The following is a 20,459-nucleotide window of genomic DNA, read 5'->3' as shown; positions in this document are numbered from 1 at the left end:
GCTCGTCTTGCCGAGCTAGACAAGGAAGCACCATAGACAATAGACCACCATAGACATAGACAAGGGGGCACCATAGAAGTTCATTATATGGAGAGAAATCCTGAAATCCTGAAATTATGTCCTCAAAAAAACAATTTCCTTATGACTGAAGAAAGAAAGACATGAACATCTTGGATGACAAGGGGGTGAGTAGATTATCTGTAAATTTTTGTTCTGAAAATGAACTACTCCTTTAATTTAGTTGGATAACGGAATAACCAATAACAGACAAAGCAGAATAAAAGAGATTTATCTCAAAGGTAAAATTACTGTGACTTGTAAACAGACATATATTTAATTGCCCATGTTTTAATTGACAATATGTGACAATAGCAACAATACAAATTTAGTGGTTTCACTCATTCACACTGGTCTCATCGGCATCCAGCTATTTTTAGCTGTACAAAACAGCTCTTTTTGCAGATTGATATTGCATATTAGTGTTTTAATTTTAGTTTAATTTATTAACTCAATTATGAAAACACTGGTTTGTAGTGCACTCAGTGTAATCAGTCTAACGTTTGCGTTGCTATTCTTCTTGTTATTTCCCTATAGCGGCTAATGACCCGGAAGTCTCGCCCATAGGCGTACTTCCGATGCAAAGCGCAAAGGTAAAATTTTAATGGTGGTAAAAGTCACTATAAAAATATATGACTCGAATGCACTATTCTAAGTTAACAGCATGAAATAAGGGATCAATACATTATTAAGTGCAAACCATTATCATATTTTGTGCTTCAAATCAACTCAAGTGGATTTATATTAGTATATATATATATATATATATATATATATATATATATATATATATATATATATATATATATATATATATATATATATGAAACAACTGAAATCTAAATGCTGAGGAGGACAATGTCTGCGGAGGTTACAGCCCTGCCGTGGCGTCACGTATTGTTGAAGTTTATCTCTGAGGAAACTAACTAGTCAAATCCACCCTCTTCAATTGCCCTCTTTGAGAACTTTCTGAATGCGATTCATTGTTCTTTGCCATTTCCTTCTCTCGTTTCGTTTGAAAAGACTCCACAGAGGAAGAGATGCTCGCAGGGAAATGACGAATTGCTGCAGCCCTCGAGAGCACAGAAATTAGCGCGGTTGAATGTAAATTACTGCCATTGTAAATGATGACAGAGGCGAGGCGACACCCAGATAATATTTTTCTACTGTTCTCACTTCTGCTATTGAGCCACAATAATGGAATCAGAGGTATTGTTCCATTTGTACTTAGAAACACAGCTTTGGAGGGTAAGACGGCGAGTCTGTTTATCGGTTCAGTGATATTGAGCAGTTGTTTATTCAATCCAATCCACCTCAGAGCGCTTAATATGCGTTGCATCTCTTTTCTTTTCTCCAAATCTTTTTGAATGAAACAATTGAACCATGTTGCACTTCAACTCAGTGTAATTCTGAAGGGAAACTATAGAAAGAAGAGACGGTTACAGTAGGACTGATGTTTTTTTACAAACGAAATGCAACTTTTCTTGAAGACTCTCAGCTAGAAGATTCTGGTCCAGTGTAGCAGCGCCATCTGGTGACATATAGCCTACCTCAAACGAATAATTCACTTAAAACCGACATTTTAGTCATTAATTACTCCCCTCGTGTCGTTTTAAATCCGTTTGACTTGATTTGAAACACAAAATATGATATTGGTTTGTACTTAATAATATATTGGTCCCTTATTTCATGCAGTTAACTAAAAATAGTGCATTCGAGTCATATATATATACTATTTTATGGTACTTAAGTAGTGACTTTACCCCCATTAAAATTTCACCAAAGCATTTTGCATCGGAAGCAAGCATGTGGGCGAGACTTCCTGTTCATTGGCCGCTATAGGGAAATTACGAGAAGAACAAAATAAAAATAAATGGTAAAACGGTTTGCAACACAAACAAGTGTGTTCATAATTAAGATAATAAATACAGATAATATGGTAAGGCATGCTACTTTGCAATATCAAGCAGAAAAAACAGTTGTTTTGTACAACTAAAAACAGCTGGATGCGGATAAAACCAGAAGTCAGACGCATAATAAAATTTACAAATGGCTGCACCCACTCTTACGGGAAAAATAAAGTGGATATATTGTTGACTGTAAATAAATATATCTGCTAAATATATTTTAACTTACTGACTATTGGAAAAAAAAAAATCACACTCTCTTACAAAGAAAATGTGAAGACATCAGAAATAGTGCATACTTTAATAATATATTTTTCATACAGAACATCGTGAGATTTACTATTTAAAAGCTGCCAGCAAGCATATTAATACATATTTTGCCAAAATGCATCATTTAGTTAATGCAGACCATAATGAATTCATAAAGCAGTTTTTCTATGGCTTTAAAAATAAAATGTTTGACTGTAAAAATTGAAAAAGCAAATAGCTAAATGCATAATCAAATACAAAATATAATTTTTGTGAACTAATGCAAGCAGAAATGTAGTGAAGGTAAAACTTAGTCTTCTTTTTAAAGTCTTTTATACTTAAAAACAGATTATGAAATCAAAGGACAGTCAAATCATGTTTAAATTCAGTCAACTCTTACATAAACCGTTAGTCAACGTAAATAATACACAAGGCACAAGTTCATTATATCTGGATAGGATCAAAGGCATTTTTCTCATAAAAAATACAAAATTAAGGCAGGCATGTCATAAAATCTAAACTTAAATCGAAATGAAAAAGATGATGTTATGACGCAAGCCAGTCAACACAGTTCATAAACCTCTCAGAAGGAACTATAAGTGGTCTAATTTATTGCATATTTCGAGAACACAGTGAGGGCCTTAATAAAGCAAGATAATTTAAGCTGGGAAGGAGATTACGCAGCCGGAGCGCTTTCAGTCGAGCGAAGAGTTTGGTTTAGAGCTTGTCGTGTTCCTCCAGGCTCATTACATCATGCATTAACTTTTGATCCCCTGTCTGACAGAAAAATGTGAGGCTTGAGCATACATTAAATATCAAATACAACTCTCAGATCAATACATCAAAGCTGGTTCTGGGGTCAGACGCAGGAAGGGGTTCAGCCTTGAGAAGTAGTTCTGTGGCATTGCATATGAAGCAACAAAAGTCAAAAACATGCTGAATAATCACTTTGAACAGTGTGAATACTACTAGCATTATCTTTATAAACATGCAAGTACATATATCTTGATAAACAATATAAAAGTATTTGTTTGGTTTTGGTTGCAGTGTGTTAAGACACAGGAACATCTGTTGGTGCGAGACCGAAGCAAATCCGCGGGCTACTTTGTCACGGAAAAACTAATTTAAATTTAAGTACGAGAGTAAAGTAAGACACAAGTGATGACTAATCCAAGATAAATTGCGGTCCAGATTTAGTTTGGTCTCTGTTTATTCTTTAAGCACCATAGATGTAATACTTGACCATCCTTTGGCTCCCCCTGTGGGTGAGGAGAGCTACTTGCGGCCCAGGGTCTCCGCTAGCTTCTTAAGTCTCTTCTTCAGCTCCAGAGGAAACTTCTCGTAACATTTCTTACACACCGGCTTCATGTCGAACTCCACAAACTTGTTCCTAAAACACAAATTTTGCTTTTAGAAGGTTTTTTTTTTTTTTTTTTTACATTCAGGCCACAAGCAAGTATGCATCCCATTCCAACTAGAACCATTTAAAAAAAAAAATCATTTTAGGTAATATAAATAATTCTGAAATAAAATAAATATTGATGGAAAAAAAGTATGTTAAAATTAGCAACGAAAAAATACAAATTATTCAAATAGACAAATAATAAAAATTATATATATTCTTCCTTATATAATTCAAATATACAAATAATAAATATAAAAAATATTTTTATTTGTATATTATTATTATTTGCATATATAAATTTGTATTTTATATATTTATAACTTGGATTATTATTAAAGCTTTTTATTATATATATATATATATATATATATATATATATATATCTTTAGCTAATTTTAGTTCTGTAAAAATTCAGTTCAGTAATTCTTTTTTGTGCTTATAGATTTTTAATCTATTTAAAAGAAAAATAATTTAAAATGTTGTATATAAAATAAAAATGACATGCATAAAATAGAATTACTAAACTAAAATTACTAAAAAGAATCCAAATTATACATATTTTTTATTGAGATGTATATCAATAAATCTGTATAATTTGGATTTTTTTAAGAGTTTTATTATATATATATATATATATATATATATATATATATATATAATTACATATTGTATGTATATGTATATATATATTGTATTAGGATATATATTTTTATATAAAAAGAAAAATGACAAGCACAAAAAAGAATTACTGAACTTAACTAAAATTAGCTAAAAATTATTTTATTTTAAATAATTTTTTTAAATATTGTATATAAAATAAAAATGACAAGTACAAATTAAAATTAGTAAACTTAACCTACTAAACTAAATAAAATAAGCAACAAAAAAAATCCAAATTATTCCAAAATTTAAATACTATATTAAAACATCTTAGCAGTTACATACATTTATGTTTATTATAGATGTTTATTTTTAATAAAACTTTTGAAGGCCATATCATGCACTGGGTTTATGAGAGACAAAAAAATTGAATATGATAATGTTGAATCGACAAATGAACAGTGGAAAATAGAGATGCATCGATATTTAAATTCTTAAAGTTATTTTGATGTTATGGCTGATTTTAATTTATTTAAGTTTTAGATTTTAACTAAATAAAAAAAATAAAAAGCTACAATTAAATTAAGCATTTCAACATTATAATGGAAAAAATGAAAAAAATATATTCATTTTGAACAGTGTTATTAAATAGTGGGTTTTTTTTTAGATTAAGTAAGCATTAGATGGTAAAAATACATTTACACTCTATATTGAGGGAAAACATTAATGCAAAAAAAAGGGAAAATGAGCATGCATAATTAAATATTCAATAATAATAAAATAAAAATAAAAAACAGGAAAAAGTAGCTGAAAAAAATCCAAAAAAGGTGAGGATGAGGACACTAACCAATGACAATGAACGAGTGAAGCAGATGAGCATGAAGAAGGAAAAAGACAGAAAAGGGTTACAGACAGACGGCGATGACTTTCTTTCGCCGTTCGCGAGAGTCGCGTTCACGTTTGGCCAAACGCCGCTTTAGCTCTTCTGGCAGGCGTTCGTAACAGTGTTTACACACGGGTTTCAGGTCCACTTCCACAAACCTGTCCCTGCAGGGCCACCGTCAGGGACAATGAGGGAGGGAAAGTGGAGAAACAAGCGAAAAGGAGGGGAAATTGGATAGAAAATTGGAAGAGGAATGGGTTTGAAGCAAGAGAGAGAAAGAGAAATAGAATGAGGTAGGATTTTTAGAGCGAAGGAGAGAATCAAATGGGACAGAAGTAGAGAATAAAAGAGTTAGCTAGAGAGAGAGGTTAGTAATGATCCAAAGAAGAACATCACAGCAGCCGAGACCCAATTTAAAGACACTTCTGCACAATTTTAAACACAGCTAGCGAACAGCAACTAACAGAAAAAGGGAAAGGGGGACAAGATTGTGATACAGGAGGAGTACGTGTGTGAAAAATCACTTACTTGAGGGTGAGCTTGGTGTTACAGGTCGAGCACGAGAAGCAATTCACACACCAAGCCTTATTCAAAGCCGAAACCACTGAGAGAAAACAAAAACTCAACTCAAAACAACAGTTCCCATAGGCACAACAAATTCACTACAAAGCATTGTTTTTTTTTCTTATTATTATAAGCTTTAAAGGTTGAGAGCTAAATGTCAATATCAATATCATGTTCAAGTAAACAGCTATTACCATCTCCTTCGATCACGCGGTTGCAATGATAACAAACATCTCCAAAGAGCTGCAAAGAGACATAACAGATGCTTTAGTCTCACATGAAAAGCTATGTTTTATTATCCACAATGCGTTTACTTGGATCAAAAGGGCTTTGACAAAAAAAAAGTTCAGGCATGTGTTACCTGGTTGTAGTGAGTCTCGCAGTAAGCAAGTCCTTTTCTCTCATAATGACGGTGTCCCAGGAAAGGCTTCTCGCACTTGGCACAGACAAAATGCTGTAGAGACACACAAACACATGATGCTGTTTAAATATATACTACCGTTCAAAAGTAAGATCTTTCAAAATGTTTTAAAAGAAGCAGTGGCGTAGCAAGTCAGCCCAGGGCCCATATACAAAAAATTTGTAATGATTAACTACAAAATGCAGTTTAAATGCGGCTTCGAAGGCCTCTAAATCGGTTATAACTTATGCACTTTTTAATCTCAAATGCTCGTCTTGCCGAGCTAGACAAGATGAGCATTTGAGGTTGAAAAGTAGAAAATAACCCATCATTTTGTTGATAAGACACTTTTTTCCTAGTCTGTGATCGTTTAGAGCTCTTTGAAGCTGCATTTTGGAAGTTCAAACACAGGGGCACCATAGAAGTCCATTATATGGAGAGAAATCCTGAAATGTTTTACTCAAAAAACAATTTCCTTACGAATGAAGAAAAAGACATGAACATCTTGGATGACAAGGGAGTGAGTACATTATCTATAAAATTTTGTTCTGAAAGTGAACTACTCATTTAAGTACATAATGTTACGTGAGTATTCACAAGCTGTTTTATTTAGGTTTAATAATGCTTGGAAATAATATTTAAAGTAATTTTTCGAGTCCATTCATTATTTGTAGCATACAAGTCTCAGCCTTTAAATAAATGATAAAATACAAACAATAAATGTGTTTTTACGCTCCTTAATTTGTAGTGAGATAACTAACGTTATTTTATTACATTAATTCTTTAGTTTTAAAGTAGTAATTTAAAGCATTCTATAGAAACACTTATGTTTGTGAATATTCACTTAGTTTCAGGTTATTTTTTTGATGCACTCCTCCTCAAGAGACAGACGGCAGAAAGTGCATCTTTAGCTATTTTACCAAAACACGTTTTGTTGACATTGTGAGTGCACACAAATAAAAGTTTGCAGTTCCGAATGATGCATTGCTATTACCTTTATAAACAAAAATGGCGGCGTATTTTAGGTTTCCACTGTTATTAAGGAAAAAAAAAGCAAGTGCTCGCACTGACGATTTCATGTCCTGCAAAGTGCACTTTAGCTTTCACTCCACACAAAGGAGTGGATGTGTGTCTAACAGTGCACATTTATGGTGAGTGCTTCAAGTGTTTTATGTCTATAGATTTTATTTTAGGCAAGACATGTTGATTTGAGAAGGATAAATTGATCTAACATGCTCAACTCAATGCCGCTGGCCACTTGGTTGTTACTTTAACAAAAAAAGCGTGAATTTAACAAACATAAAATGTTCCAATCATATTTCTAAATTAACGTAATAAAGAAACAAAACAAATTCTAGCCACTTTGCCATTAAAACCAAAACTAAACTATTTTAATGACTACAACACGGGCTCAGTTCTGATAAGTCGTCGGACAAGGGCAGGGCCCGTATGAGAATCTATTCGTTCCCTTGTTTCAATTAAATGTTCCCCTCGGCTCGGCGGGCCCCCAATGTGCACCTGCATACCCAGATGCTATGCCCCTGGAAAGAAGTCGTTGTGAAATTGTTAAAATTTAAAAAAATTATTTTCTACTATAATATAAAACCTAATTAAAACATCTGTACTGCTTTATATTTTTTTGTGGAAACTGTGATAAAGTTTTCCTGGATGCTTTGAGCAAAGTAAAAAATGGAAATCTTAAATTATAAATGTCTTGACTAAAACTTTTGATCGATGTAATACATCCTTATTGAATGAAAGTGTTAACTTCTTTAAAAGCCATATCTTCCAGTTAAATCACCGACAGCTAATGCTCACAACATAGAAAAAAGATTGGTATAATATTGTTTTAATTAGTAGTAATTAAATGTATTATATAATAAATATTTAATAGGACTGCCACAATATCAAAGCCATTTGCACAGCAAAAAAATAACATGCTATTCATTTTTAAACACACTCCTTTAAATAAACAATTAAATATGAACAAATTAAATATGAAAACAGCATGAAACCTTCATTGTTCTCTATTTAAGTGTTTTTATATTTTAAGCAGTCAGTAATGAACTAAAGAACAAATTAGCAATAGAGCAAAAACAAACAAACAAATATAAAACTAATAAAATGCGCTTGGAGATTAGTACTTAATTACTGAAGTATCCAAGTAAACATCCAGAAACTGAAATATCACTAATAAAACTAAATTACCTTGCATAGTTTTCTCTGCATGATTATTATATAATACACATTAAAATACTGATGTGATGCAGTTTGACTGCAGAGGGCTTATTCATGGTACTAAAGTTATCCAGCTGAAGAGCAGTGAATGCTTCTCTTTTTGTATTATATGTGACCCTGGACCACAAAACCAGTCATAAGTTACGTTTTTTTGAAATTAAGATTTATTCATTATCTGAAAGCTGAATAAATAAGCTGTCCATCAATGCATGGTTTGGTAGGATCAGATGATATTTGGCCAAGGTACAACTATTTGAAAATCTGAGGGTGCAAAAAAGAAAATCGCCTTTAAAGTTGTCCAAATAAAGTTCTTAGCAATGCATATTACTAATCAAAAATTAGGTTTATATATAATTACGATAGGAAATTTACAAAATATCTTCATGGAACATGATCTTTACTTAATATCTTAATGATTTTTGGCATTAAGAAAAATCAATAATTTTGATCCATACAATGTACTTTTAGATATTGCTACAAATATACCCGTGCCACTTAAGACTGGTTTTGTATATGTATGTGTATGTGTGTGTGTGTGTGTGTGTGTGTATGTGTGTGTATATATATATATATATATATATATATATATATTGTTCAAAAGTTTGCAATCAGTAAGATTTTTAATTTAACAAAGACTTTTCTGCTCTTCAAGGCTGCATTTATTTGAATAAAATACAGAAAAAAACAGTAATATTGTGAAATATTAATGCAATTTAAAATAGTAGTTTTCTATTTTAATATATTTTAAAATATTATTTATTCCTGTGATGCAAAGCTAAATTTTCAGCATCATTACTCCAGACTTCAATGTCACATGCTCTATCAGAAGACATTTCAGTATGCTGATTTATTACCCATGTTGGAAACAGTTTTTTGGAACCTGAGATACTTTATTCAGGATTTTTCATTGAATAAAATGTTAAAAAGAACAGCATTTATTTAAAATAGAAATATTTGTAATAATAGGCACTAGAAAAGATTATAAAAGATTCATTTTGATTATATTACAACTGTTTCCAACATGCATAACAAATCAGCATATTAGAATGATTTCTAAAGGATCACGTGACACTGAAGACTGGAGTAATGGATAATGAAAATTCAGCTTTGCATCACAAAAATTATATATTTCTTAAAGTATATTAAAATAGAAAACGTGTTCTTTTAAATTGCAATAATATTTCATAATATTACTTTTTTTCTGCATTTGATCAAATTGGTTGATGAGCATAAGAGATGTTTAAAAAAACATTAAAAATCTTACTGATCCCAAACTTTTGAACAGCAATGTCTTTATTTAGAAATATTATTGTGCGCGCTGTATGAACAGTGCTAGAATTTTATCACACATACCTCCACATGCCACTGTTTGCCCATGGCGTTGACCACACGACCCTCGATAGGACGCCTGCAGGCTCCGCAGATCGGCACACCCATTTTATCATGGCAGGGGAGGCAGTAAAGCTCTCCTTTCAGCTCGCGAGCATCGGCAGTCAGCTCCTTACTGTAAAAAAACAACCTCAAATTCATATCACTTTTAGTAAATAGGCACAGCAGATGGAATCACTTAGCACCGTACTGACCCGCAGTTACTGCAGTTGAAGTGGTCGGGATGGTAGGGGTCATTTTTGAAAATGAGGGGGTTTTCCTCGATGATGGCGTGACACTTCTGACAGATATACTTCCCGAGGCCCCGAGCTTTCTCACGGTTATGGCACGGACGGCAGAGATGGCTAAAAAGGTGCAGACATGTGTACATTAGCCAATCAGAATGCTTGAATGGTGATTCATTTCTTGTTTGTTCATATTTACAGTTATTAATTTGATCTGATTCTGTATGATTCTAGTTGGCAGGACTTAAAAAGTGTATTTAACAGAATTAGAATTGCTCATGAAAGTGAAGATGATTCATTAATGAAAGCTGATCAGCTTTCACGTCAAACTGAACGTATGCAGCCTTTCAGTCACATGTTCACGGTCACCCCTCACTGGCTGTAAACTCACCGGCCGGCGTTCTTGACAAATCCAACATCGGCGAGCACGGCTTGGCAGATATCACAGCAGAAACAGTCAGGGTGCCAGCTGTTATTCATGGCCTTAATCACACGCCCAATTATAAACTCCCCTGTGGGAATATGAGGGACACAATTCACAATCAGAACAGTCAATAGTATCACCTGTTCGTATGTTTGTCCGTGTGCGTCTCTTACCACACTGGTGACAACAGGGAGCAAACAACATCTGGAAATCATGCTCGCAGTATTTTCTTCCCTCAAACTATGGACAGAAGGGAGAAAAATCAAACATAACATCAGCTCCGATGGGAATACATCTCAAAGTTAATCAACTGTAGACAATTGCAACCTGCAGACAAAACATATTGTAATTCCAGAACTCATAAATTATTATATTATCCGTATTAGGGGTGTGCGATATGGCGAATATTGATCGTGGACGATTAAAATGTCTCCATGATCTGCTTTTGAAAAAATACTGTACTATCGCGCTACAGTGTGCCTCCGTTTTAATATACTGTATAACGCGACAGACATTAACTTACGAGATACTGCGCTTATTCTCAATCACAAAAGTACATTATTTGCATGTGATTTAAAGCCTTGCCGGTAAATAACGTTATTTCGTCTGTGCGCTGTTCTGGTATGCGCTTCATAAGCGCGTACACCTGAAGCGCGCGCACGCTAAAAGCCTGTCAAACAGCGCCTGATTACTGGACTAAGCCATCTTTCGCGTATGGTTCACTAATACTGTCAACGTGCAGCTCTTAAAGCGACAGAACATGCTGCCAATTGTCATTAAAGGGACATTTCACCAAAAAATTACTCAGATGGTGCCCCAAACCACTATTAAATACACCTACTATACCTGAAAATGAAAGTTCATTTTATTTGTATATTATGTGTATTTGTAACATGTAGTCTATCTTTGTTGTTTTTTTTTTAAAATAAAGATTAAAAAATGTTTAGGCCCAATTTAGCCTAAACATCTGCCATTCTTTTTTATATTTTATATTTTGTTACCTTGTAAGGCTTTGGTTTTAAAATAGGGAAATTAGTTTGGTCTGCTCAGACAACGTCCAAAATAGTTAAACCAACATGACAAAGAATCGTGATAAAATTGTGAATTGTGATATTTCTGAAAAAAAAAAATCATGATATGATATTTTTACCATATCGCCCACCCCTAATCTGTATATTGTACAGTACATGTTTAAATTTATATTATATTTCATGTTTTCTAACTAAGTGGACCTCAGGGTCTTTCCAGAGTTTGTACAGATACTGTAAAATAAAATTCCAGGACTTTCAAGGACTTTAAGCACTTCTTATTTCTTTTTTGATCTCTTATGGTTTGATGTTTTCTACTGTTTAAGGGAAAAAAAAAAAAAAAACACACGAGCGAATCCGCTCCAAAGTCCTGATCAGAATCAAATGATTTGCGACCGCACTCCTAGGTTCCGATCTACAGTAAAAAGATTTGCGAACCCACTCTGAACTTCCGATCTAAATCAAATGATTTCGGAACCATCATTTCAGATCAGGACCCGGAGTGCGGATCGGGAATCATTCGATTTTGCGGAATGTTTCAAGAACTTGCTCCAAATTCCCAATCTGAATAAAATGATTCGCGATACACGAAATTCCGATCCAAATCAATGGATTCGCGATATGCAAAGTTCTGGTCTAATTCAAATGATTTGCGAACTTGTTCCAAAGTCCTGACCTAAATCAAATTATTCGTGATACAAGATTTGAAGGCTCTGAATCAAATGATTTGTGATACACGATCCGATTGCAGTGAAACATGTTGTGACACAATTAGGGCTGGACCAGAATATTCGATTATTCGAATATACGTTCGGTGGGTTGGCATTCGATTTTAAATTTTGAGATTCGAATATTCTTTTTTTCTTTTCATACACTTTTTTTTTTTTCAGACACAGAGACAGCAAAGAAAGAGATTGAGCAATATTTGAGAGACACCAAAAGTTGAGTCGGGCCCACTTGCATGATGGAAGCAAAATTATGGCTGTGGCTGTCGCAATGACAACCGCGCAAATGCACGCAATAGGCTAAAGCTGGTCGCAAAGCCCCAGCAAAAATAATTACCGTGAATGTGTCGGGGGAAAAGTAAGGAAATTTTTAATATTATTTATTAATAAACTGTTATTTGTCGCAAAGATAAAGTTGACAATCCTGACTCGCCATCTGCCCAATGGACGCGCCTTTAATGCCTAAATTCGTTTTTATGGTTAGGCCCATAGCTAATGAAAGAGTTTTGTTTTGAATTTGAATTATTTTGTTTTATAGTAGCTTTCTAATCGTGTCTGAGGCAATTGCTTTTCGGTAATTTTTTTGTAAAGCGTTCCTGTTCAACATCAGAAAGCGTATCCTGTTTGTTTTCTTTAAAAGCATGTTTTGTTGAGAGTGTGAGTACACACAAACTAAGGTAGACCCTTTACAGTTCCGGATAATATATTACTCTTATCTTTATGTTTCACATCGCACCGACGCCTTCATGTCCTGCATGAATTATGAAGCCCGCTTCCGCTTTTACTCTCCGCACAAATGATTGGATATGCGCCTAATAGCGCACATTTATCTAGGTTAAACGAATAAACCAATATTGTGATATGCTTTAAGTTTTTAATATCTATGGATTTTAATTTAAATCGTGATGACTTGAGAAGGCTAAATTATGTCTGCCACTGGCCGCTTGGTCGTTACTTTAAAAAACAAAAACTCGAATTTAACAAATAAAGTGTTCTAAATTAACTTCACGAACAAAATAAACGAAAATAAATGTAATCACTTTGCTATTAAAAACAGCAGCTGTGTAATGGGGAAGAGAAAGAAATAAGACCGGTTTCAGTCGGACTTGGGCCAGTAATTCTGATGAGTTGTCGGACGAGGTCCGGGCAAGGTTGTTAGGACTTTTTACAACGAATGTTTGTTTAATGGCCTATTTAATATATATATATATATATATATATATAAATTTTGCACCATTTTTTTTTTTTTTTTCGTTTTATTTAAATAGCCTTGCTCCGAAGCTTCGAATATTTGGTGTTGATTTCTACCGAAGCTTCGAAGCTCAAAAAATGGTATTCGGACCAGCCCTACACACAATGGTTTTTAAAATCATTACAAGTGATGTTGAAATGCGCAAATGAATGGCTCTTCTCATTTGATCTGGTTTTTGCTAGTGAATCGCTAAAATTAAAAGTCACAAGTTTGAATCAGTTAGAGCAGTTCCAGCTTAAATGACTCTTCAATTGATTGGGTTCATCTGTTCCTCTTTTTGCATCTACAGCCATGTTTACATGACACCGTCAGTACTACTACTAGTTGAAATAGGCCAAAAAAAAGTTTTTTTTTTTAGTGCGTAAAAAAGTGCTTATTTAAAAAAAATATTAATTCATTTAATAGATACATTTTCATTCAATAACTCAAGCACATTTCAAGTACCTCTTCAGGAATATTGCCATTTTCAAGGGTTTTCCAAGCCTTACATTTCAAAAACTTAAAGTATTTCAAGCACTTTAAGCACCTTGTACAAACCCTGTCTTTTTATAATTTGCTAAAAATAGAACGGAGTATGATATCACCCTTTTAACCACTAGGCTTCAAGATTAAATGCGACATGACAGGTTTAATGCAAGTACCTCGTAAAAGAGTCCTTCAGGAAACTGCTGGAAACACTGGGCGCAGACGAAGCACTGTTCGTGATACAGCTCGCCGTTGCTGTTGACGATCTTCTCCGCTGGGGCAAATCCACTTTTACACCGTTCGCACGAGGCGTTTGCCAGGGCATTAGCCATGTTGCTGTTAAAAACAGATCGATGTCAGCAGAAATGAACAGCAGTGACCATGAGATTATAGATTTAACACAGCATTACGAGTCAGCTTTGGTTTATCTAGAGACTGGGTCAGTATGATTTTGATTTTTTTTAAAGAAATGAATGTTTATTCAGCAAGAATGAATTAAATTGATCAAAAGTGAAGCTAAAAATCGCTGTTCTTTTGAATTTTCTATTAAATCAAAGAATCCTAAAAACTATAGAAGACCCTTTAAGTTAATTTCTCACAATTCTGACTTCTTGCAATTGTAAGTTTACATCTTGCAATTCTGATATAAACTCGCAATTCTGTTTATATCTCACAATTTGGACTTTTCTCAAAATTGGTTGATAAACACTCGCCTTTGCAAGTTAAGTTAAGTCAAGTCAGAATTGCAATATATAAGGTCAGAAATGGATATAAACTCACAATTCTGACTTTTTTCAAGCTAATTGCGTTTACATCTCACAATTTTGACTTTTTTCTCAAAATTGCATGTTTGTATCTCGCAATTCTGTTTTTGAGCAAATTGCGACTTTATATCTCACAGTTCTGTCTTTTTTTTCGCAAACTAGCTTGACATAAACTCAAAGTCAGAGCTGTGGATATAAACTGGAAATTTGCTTGAAAAAAGTCAGAATTGCAATATATGAACATGTCAGAATTGAGTTTACATCCCACAATTCTGATATTTTCACAGAATTGGGTGTTCATATATTGCAATTCTCACTTTTTTCTCAGAATTGCTTAATATAAACTTGCAATTGTGAGTTATAAAGTCAGTATTGCGAGATCTCACAATTCTGACTTTTTTTCTCATGATTTCATTTGAGTCTCACAGTTCTGACTTGTTTTAAGCAAACTGTGAGTTTGTATCTCGCAATTCTGACTTTTTTAAAGCAAATTGCAAGTTTATATTTCACAATTTTGAGTTTTTTTCTCAGAATTGGTTGATATAAACTCACATTGTGAGTTATAAAGTCAGAATTGTGGAATATAAACTTGCAATTCTGACATTTTTCAAGCAAATTGCTAATTTATATCTTGCTGTTCTGACTTTATTTTTCTGAATTGCTTGATTTAAACTCGCAATTGTCAGTTATTAAAGTCAGAATTGCGAGAACTAAAATCAGAACTGTGGGATATAAACTCGCAATTCAGACTTTTTTTCAGAATTGCATGTTCTTATCTTGAAAAGCAAACTGCAACTTTCTTTAATGCAACTTTCAATCTTTAAGCAAATTGCAAGTTTATCTCTCTCTCTCTCTCTCTCTCTATATATATATATATATATATATATATATAAACTCACAATTTTGAGTTATAAAGTCAGAGCTGTGAGATCTAAACTTGCAATTGTGAGTTATAAAGTCCAATTCTGAAGAGAAAAAAAGAGATATTTTCTCAGAACTGCGAGTTTATATCTCACAATACTAAGTTAATGACTCACAATTGTGTGTTCTAAAGTCAGAATTGCGAGATACAGGCTTCCATAGAAAACGATGCATCATGGTTTCCACAAAAATGTTAAGCAGCACAACTGTTTTTAACATTGATAATAAATGTTTCCTGACTGAGTAGCAAATCAGCATATCAGAATGATTTCTAAAGGATTATGTGACACTGAAAACTGGAGAAATTATGCTCAAAATTCAGCTTTGAATCACAGGAATAAATTATATTTTAACATGTATTCAAACAGAATCTTCTCAGATGTGCATGTGTCTCATTTAAGATTTTTAAACTGCATCAATATCAGTATCTCATAGTTTGCAATCCTGCTTTTGAAAGCAATCCAAGTTGATGTTTCTCTACTCAAAAATCCTATGTAGCCTCTCTGGCACTTTGCAGGATATTAAGTTACTCCATTTAAGAATGACCAGGCAAGCCTGCAACCGATGTTTACATCACACAAACAGATTTAGCCTGGTGTGGCCTGTGGTTACACGGCTACACTGTGATCTCAAATGACTCAGTGATTCCCTGCACAGACATTTCTCCATTATGACATCACAGGTGAAGTGGCTGTTAGGGGACGGGGAGTCTTTACAACTTCCCCTCACCACTGTCATGGCGTTAAAGCGGACGGGTGATTCTAAGACTGTGTTCCCTAATATGGTGAGGTGAGGTGAAGTTAAGCAGAGAAGATCTGCTTGTGTAATAACGCACTGTAGATCTATAAATAGATCGTGTGTATGTTAAAAAGATGGAGATTGTTGCATGTCAGTTCTTATCATATGCAAGAGCTCACAGAGCAACGGTGGAGGTCTCACACTGCTGGGTGAGAAAGTGGGAGCTGTGCTATCTGTGTCTGTGTGTGTGTGTGTGTGTGTGTGTGTGTGTGTGTGTGTGTGTGTGTGTGTGTGTGTGTGTTGAAGCCTTGCTTATGTCTGTAAAACACTTCCAGCTTATCCAGCATCTATTTAGAGAATATACAGTGGGGTATGAAAGTTTGAAAGCCTAAACAAACCATGTACAAAAACTATTTCATTTTAAATTCTCAGAATGGTTATTATTATTAACTTTTCATTTTTTATTAGAAAAATGCAGTATTTTATAAAATAATATTAAGTAATAATGTGAAACATTGTTACAATTTAAAATAACTGTTTTCTATTTGAATAGATTTTAAAATGTAATTTATTTCTGTGATGCAAAGCTGAATTTTCAGCATCATTACGCCAGTCTTAAGGGTCACATTATCCTTCAGAAATCACTCACATAAGCTGTTAAAAAAACATTATTTATTGTTATTAATGTTATATTTTTGTGGGAACCGTCAGCACATTGTTTCAGCATTCTTTGATGAATAGAGGGTTCAGAAGAACAGCATTTCTTCTGAACAGCATTACAAATGTCACTTTTGACACTTTTCAAACATTACAAAAAAAAAACTTTTGATCTTTTTAATTTATATTCATCCTTACAGAATCAAGTGTTACTTTATTTTCAAATAAATAAATAAAATGTTACTGAGTCCAAATGTTTCAACGGTAGCGTATATTACACTAAAACACTGTTTAGACATGATAATTGTGATTTTTAAGGAGCTTAACATCTCAGGAAGCAGATTATATCCATGTTTTCCCCAGAGGATCTGACAGTCTGTGGGAGCATATAGCTCAGGAATGTCTCCCAACAGCAGACTACACAAAACATCTGACACTTAATTTTTCAGATGAAAGAGGAGCGCAGTTTTTCAGAAACACTGTGAAATTAAATACCAAATAAGCACAAATAACAATGTATTCAATTTACTTGCATGTATCTAAGATATATTATATAGGGAGTTAACAACAGTATGACAGGGCTTATCTAAACACTTGTGGTGTGTGTGTGTGTGTGTGTGTGTGTGTGTGTGTGTGTGTGTGTGTGTGTGTGTGTGTGTGTGTGTCCCAGGAAAACTCCACTAGGGAGGCTAACTAGCTTAGCATCCGCCCTCATCTAGCAATCCGTTATATTTAATAGTTTTCCCTCTATAATAAACAGATTTAACACTAACCGTTTAACTGTAAACAAACAGAGATGGAGGTAAAAAAGAAAGAGGAGAAAGCTAATAAAGTAATTAATAAAACTACAGATATCTGCTGCATCTCTGGCTGAAAATTTTTCCATAACATTTCGTAAAAAATAAAAAACTGTCTTAAACGTCGTACCTGCCCGTCATCTCTGCCACCCCCAGCATCCCCTTCAGCACAGCTTATCCTGAGAGACGATTCAGATTTTATTCGACAACATAAGACGCCCCTCGGATCTGTTGCTTTTTCACTTTTTTCCCTTCTGTCTGCGACAAAGATGTTTTACTGAAAAACTGAAGGCCCACTCTACTCGCTCTTCCGGGTAAGGTCACGTGCTGCTCTGCTGGACTTCTGATTGGCTTCTGACTTCTACATGGACTTTTGACTTTTACTGCAACTGGTGTTTTTTTACTTTAGAACCCCGTTGGGAATACAAGTAAATATTTATTTATTATATGTATAGTGATTTTGTGAAATATTGTTACAATTAAAAACATTTTTATTTGAATAGATTAGAAAATGTAATTTATTTCTGTGATGAAAAGCTGAATTTTCAGACTACTACAGACTTTAGTGTCACATGATCCTTCAGAAATCATTCTAATATGCTGATTTGCTGCCCATAAAAATCTTATCAATGTTGAAACAGTTAACGTAATATAATATAATAATGAAATATTATTTTCTGTTGTTAAATCGTACATAATCATTCGTCAAATAATAAATATAGGACATATTAAGTGTTCAGTAATTAAGTGTACACAGTCATAGTTAACATGACTACACAAAATAAATGTATAGCACCTTTAAACAACTCACATACTTAATACATATTAATGTACAAATGTACATTTATATATTTTAAAAAGCAATTATCTGAAAATACTTAATAAACAATACTTTCTTATTTATGAGCCCTCTTGTGGTCGTTTTGCGTTACAGTAGTGAAAGCGGCGGAACAGAGTGGACGTGCTAGAGTTCACAATAAAAATGAGCTACACACTTCCTCTGACGTCGGCACTGCTTCACTCACTTCTATCAAATAGAGACTTATATGGCATTGATGTACAACAACCCAAAATCCGCTCATTTAAAGTAAAAAACCTCAGCCCACGAGTCAGTATACTTATTCCGTATCACTTAAAGTCATAAAACAGTTTTATTCTGTCAAATACAGATATCTAGCGTCAACAAACATTGTGAAAAGTTACGTTCTGAAAATATGTTGGAGCTTATATTGCATATCCGCCACACGAGGACGCTGTTGCAAAAAAATGAAGACAAAAAGAACTTGCACACAGTAAATGAAAGAAAATATAGGTCTATCCGTGGTTTCTTTGCCAGGACACCTGTATGAAATGTAGGTAAGCTGAAACATCCAAGTTTTTAAGACTGCAATAAGCTATAGTAGTAGTAAAATTAATTTTTATTAATTTTTTGGATTTTTTAAAATTTATTAAGCAATCCTTAGTATTTATAAATGTAAATTATATATATACATATGTGTGTGTTTTCATGATGCTTCATCAATCAGCTATATGGCACTGAATGTAAACAATGCCACTGAACTGAAGAAAACCAGCATATTTTGCTGATTATTGCTGCTGAAAATGGTCAATTATTGTCATGTTTTGGGCTGTACTAATCGGTCAGACCTGGAAAAACATTTGGAGATCTATAGACTGCCAAAAGTTCTAACAAATAAAGGAGAGGAGCGCAAAAAAACTGTCTAAGGAACAAAAGGTGTTTGTTGTTGGCCAAACTGAACCAGGATTTCCAGGGCAAGAATCTTCACAACTTTTGTGCTTGTTCTTATTTCCAGTCAGGTAGGTAAAATATTCGGATAATGTCTTAATTTAAATCTGCTCGAACGTACAGTGCCTTGCAAAAGTATTCACACCCCTTCATTTTTTTTATCACGTTTTGTTGCAGCATTATGTTAAACTGCTTTAAATTACTTTTTTCCACATCAATCTACATCTCATACACTATAATGACAAAGCACAAAACAGGTTTGTAACAAGTTTGTAAATTTATTAGAAATAAAAAAAAACTGAAAAGGTCCCTTTGCATAAGTATTCATACCCTTTTCCGGGACACTCAAAATTTAGTTCGGCAGCATTCATATTGCTTCTAGATGTTACTACACTTCGAGTGAAGTTAAACTGTGGCAAATTCATTTGAATGAGTATGATTAAGAAAGGCACACACCTCTCAGAAAAGGTCTAACAGCTGAAAATGCATATCAGAGCAAAAACCAAGTCCTGAGGTCAAGATAACTACCTGTAGAGCTCAGTGACAGACTTGCGTTAAGGCAATGATCTAGGGAAGAGTTCAGAATAAAATCTGCTGCATTGAAGGTTCACAGAAGCATTATCCATAATGGAAGACGATTGGAACAACTAGGACTCTAGAAAATGTCTGCCAGCCCCCATCCAAGCTGACAGAGCTTGAGAGGTGAAAAGGTGAGGCAAAGAATGGCAGATAATTGCCAAATGCAGATGTGCAAAGCTTGTCACATCATACCCAAAAAGACTTGAGGCTGTAAAGGTGCTTCAACTATGAGTTAAGGGTATGAATACTTATGCAATGTACTCATTTCAGTGTTTTATTTTTAATAAATTTGTCAAATTTGCAAATCTGGTTTTTGCTTCGTCATTATTGTGGTGTATGGAGTGTAAATTGATGTGGGGAAAAACTAATTTAAAGCAGTTTAACAAAATGCTGCAACAAAACAAAATGAGAAAAAAATGAAGGGGTATGAATATCTTCACCGCCTA

The 20,459-nt window shown here is 33.8% G+C and overlaps 1 protein-coding gene across 3 annotated transcripts; it reads right to left on the bottom strand.

Annotated features, from left to right (window-relative positions):
• Nucleotides 1-2,246: 2,246 nt before the first annotated feature.
• Nucleotides 2,247-17,956, bottom strand: lims1 (LIM and senescent cell antigen-like domains 1). 3 transcript variants are annotated; one of them, XM_073825417.1, is made up of 11 exons: nt 17,818-17,956; nt 13,987-14,146; nt 10,514-10,580; nt 10,308-10,428; nt 9,887-10,036; nt 9,657-9,807; nt 6,027-6,119; nt 5,860-5,908; nt 5,630-5,705; nt 5,128-5,265; nt 2,247-3,603 (listed from the first exon to the last, which is right to left on the bottom strand). In XM_073825417.1, the coding sequence occupies exons 1-11, from the start codon at nt 17,844-17,846 to the stop codon at nt 3,489-3,491; spliced, it is 1,149 nt and encodes a 382-aa protein (XP_073681518.1). In that variant the 5' UTR covers nt 17,847-17,956; the 3' UTR covers nt 2,247-3,488. The 3 variants fall into 3 exon arrangements, with proteins under 3 accessions (XP_073681518.1, XP_073681516.1, XP_073681517.1); XM_073825415.1 differs by having other exon boundaries at nt 5,132-5,265; XM_073825416.1 differs by lacking the exon at nt 5,128-5,265.
• Between the last annotated feature and the right edge of the window lie 2,503 nt (nt 17,957-20,459).

This window comes from Garra rufa, chromosome 20, assembly GCF_049309525.1.
Source record: "Garra rufa chromosome 20, GarRuf1.0, whole genome shotgun sequence".
NCBI lineage: Eukaryota > Metazoa > Chordata > Actinopteri > Cypriniformes > Cyprinidae > Garra > Garra rufa.
The sequence above is the reverse complement of the archived record's forward strand: the minus strand, read 5'-3'. Positions and strand labels throughout refer to the sequence as shown.

What these genes read in the sequence shown, in the direction of transcription:
- lims1 (XM_073825417.1), bottom strand. Translation starts at nt 17,846, where the DNA reads ATGCTGGGGGTGGCAGAGATGACGGGCAG. An exon ending in GTGGCAGAGATGACGGGCAG is followed by an intron (nt 14,147 to 17,817) that starts GTACGACGTTTA and finishes TGTTTTTAACAG; the next exon opens with CAACATGGCTAATGCCCTGG. An exon ending in AAAGTCATCGCCGTCTGTCT is followed by an intron (nt 3,604 to 5,127) that starts GTAACCCTTTTC and finishes TTTGTGTTTTAG; the next exon opens with GAACAAGTTTGTGGAGTTCG.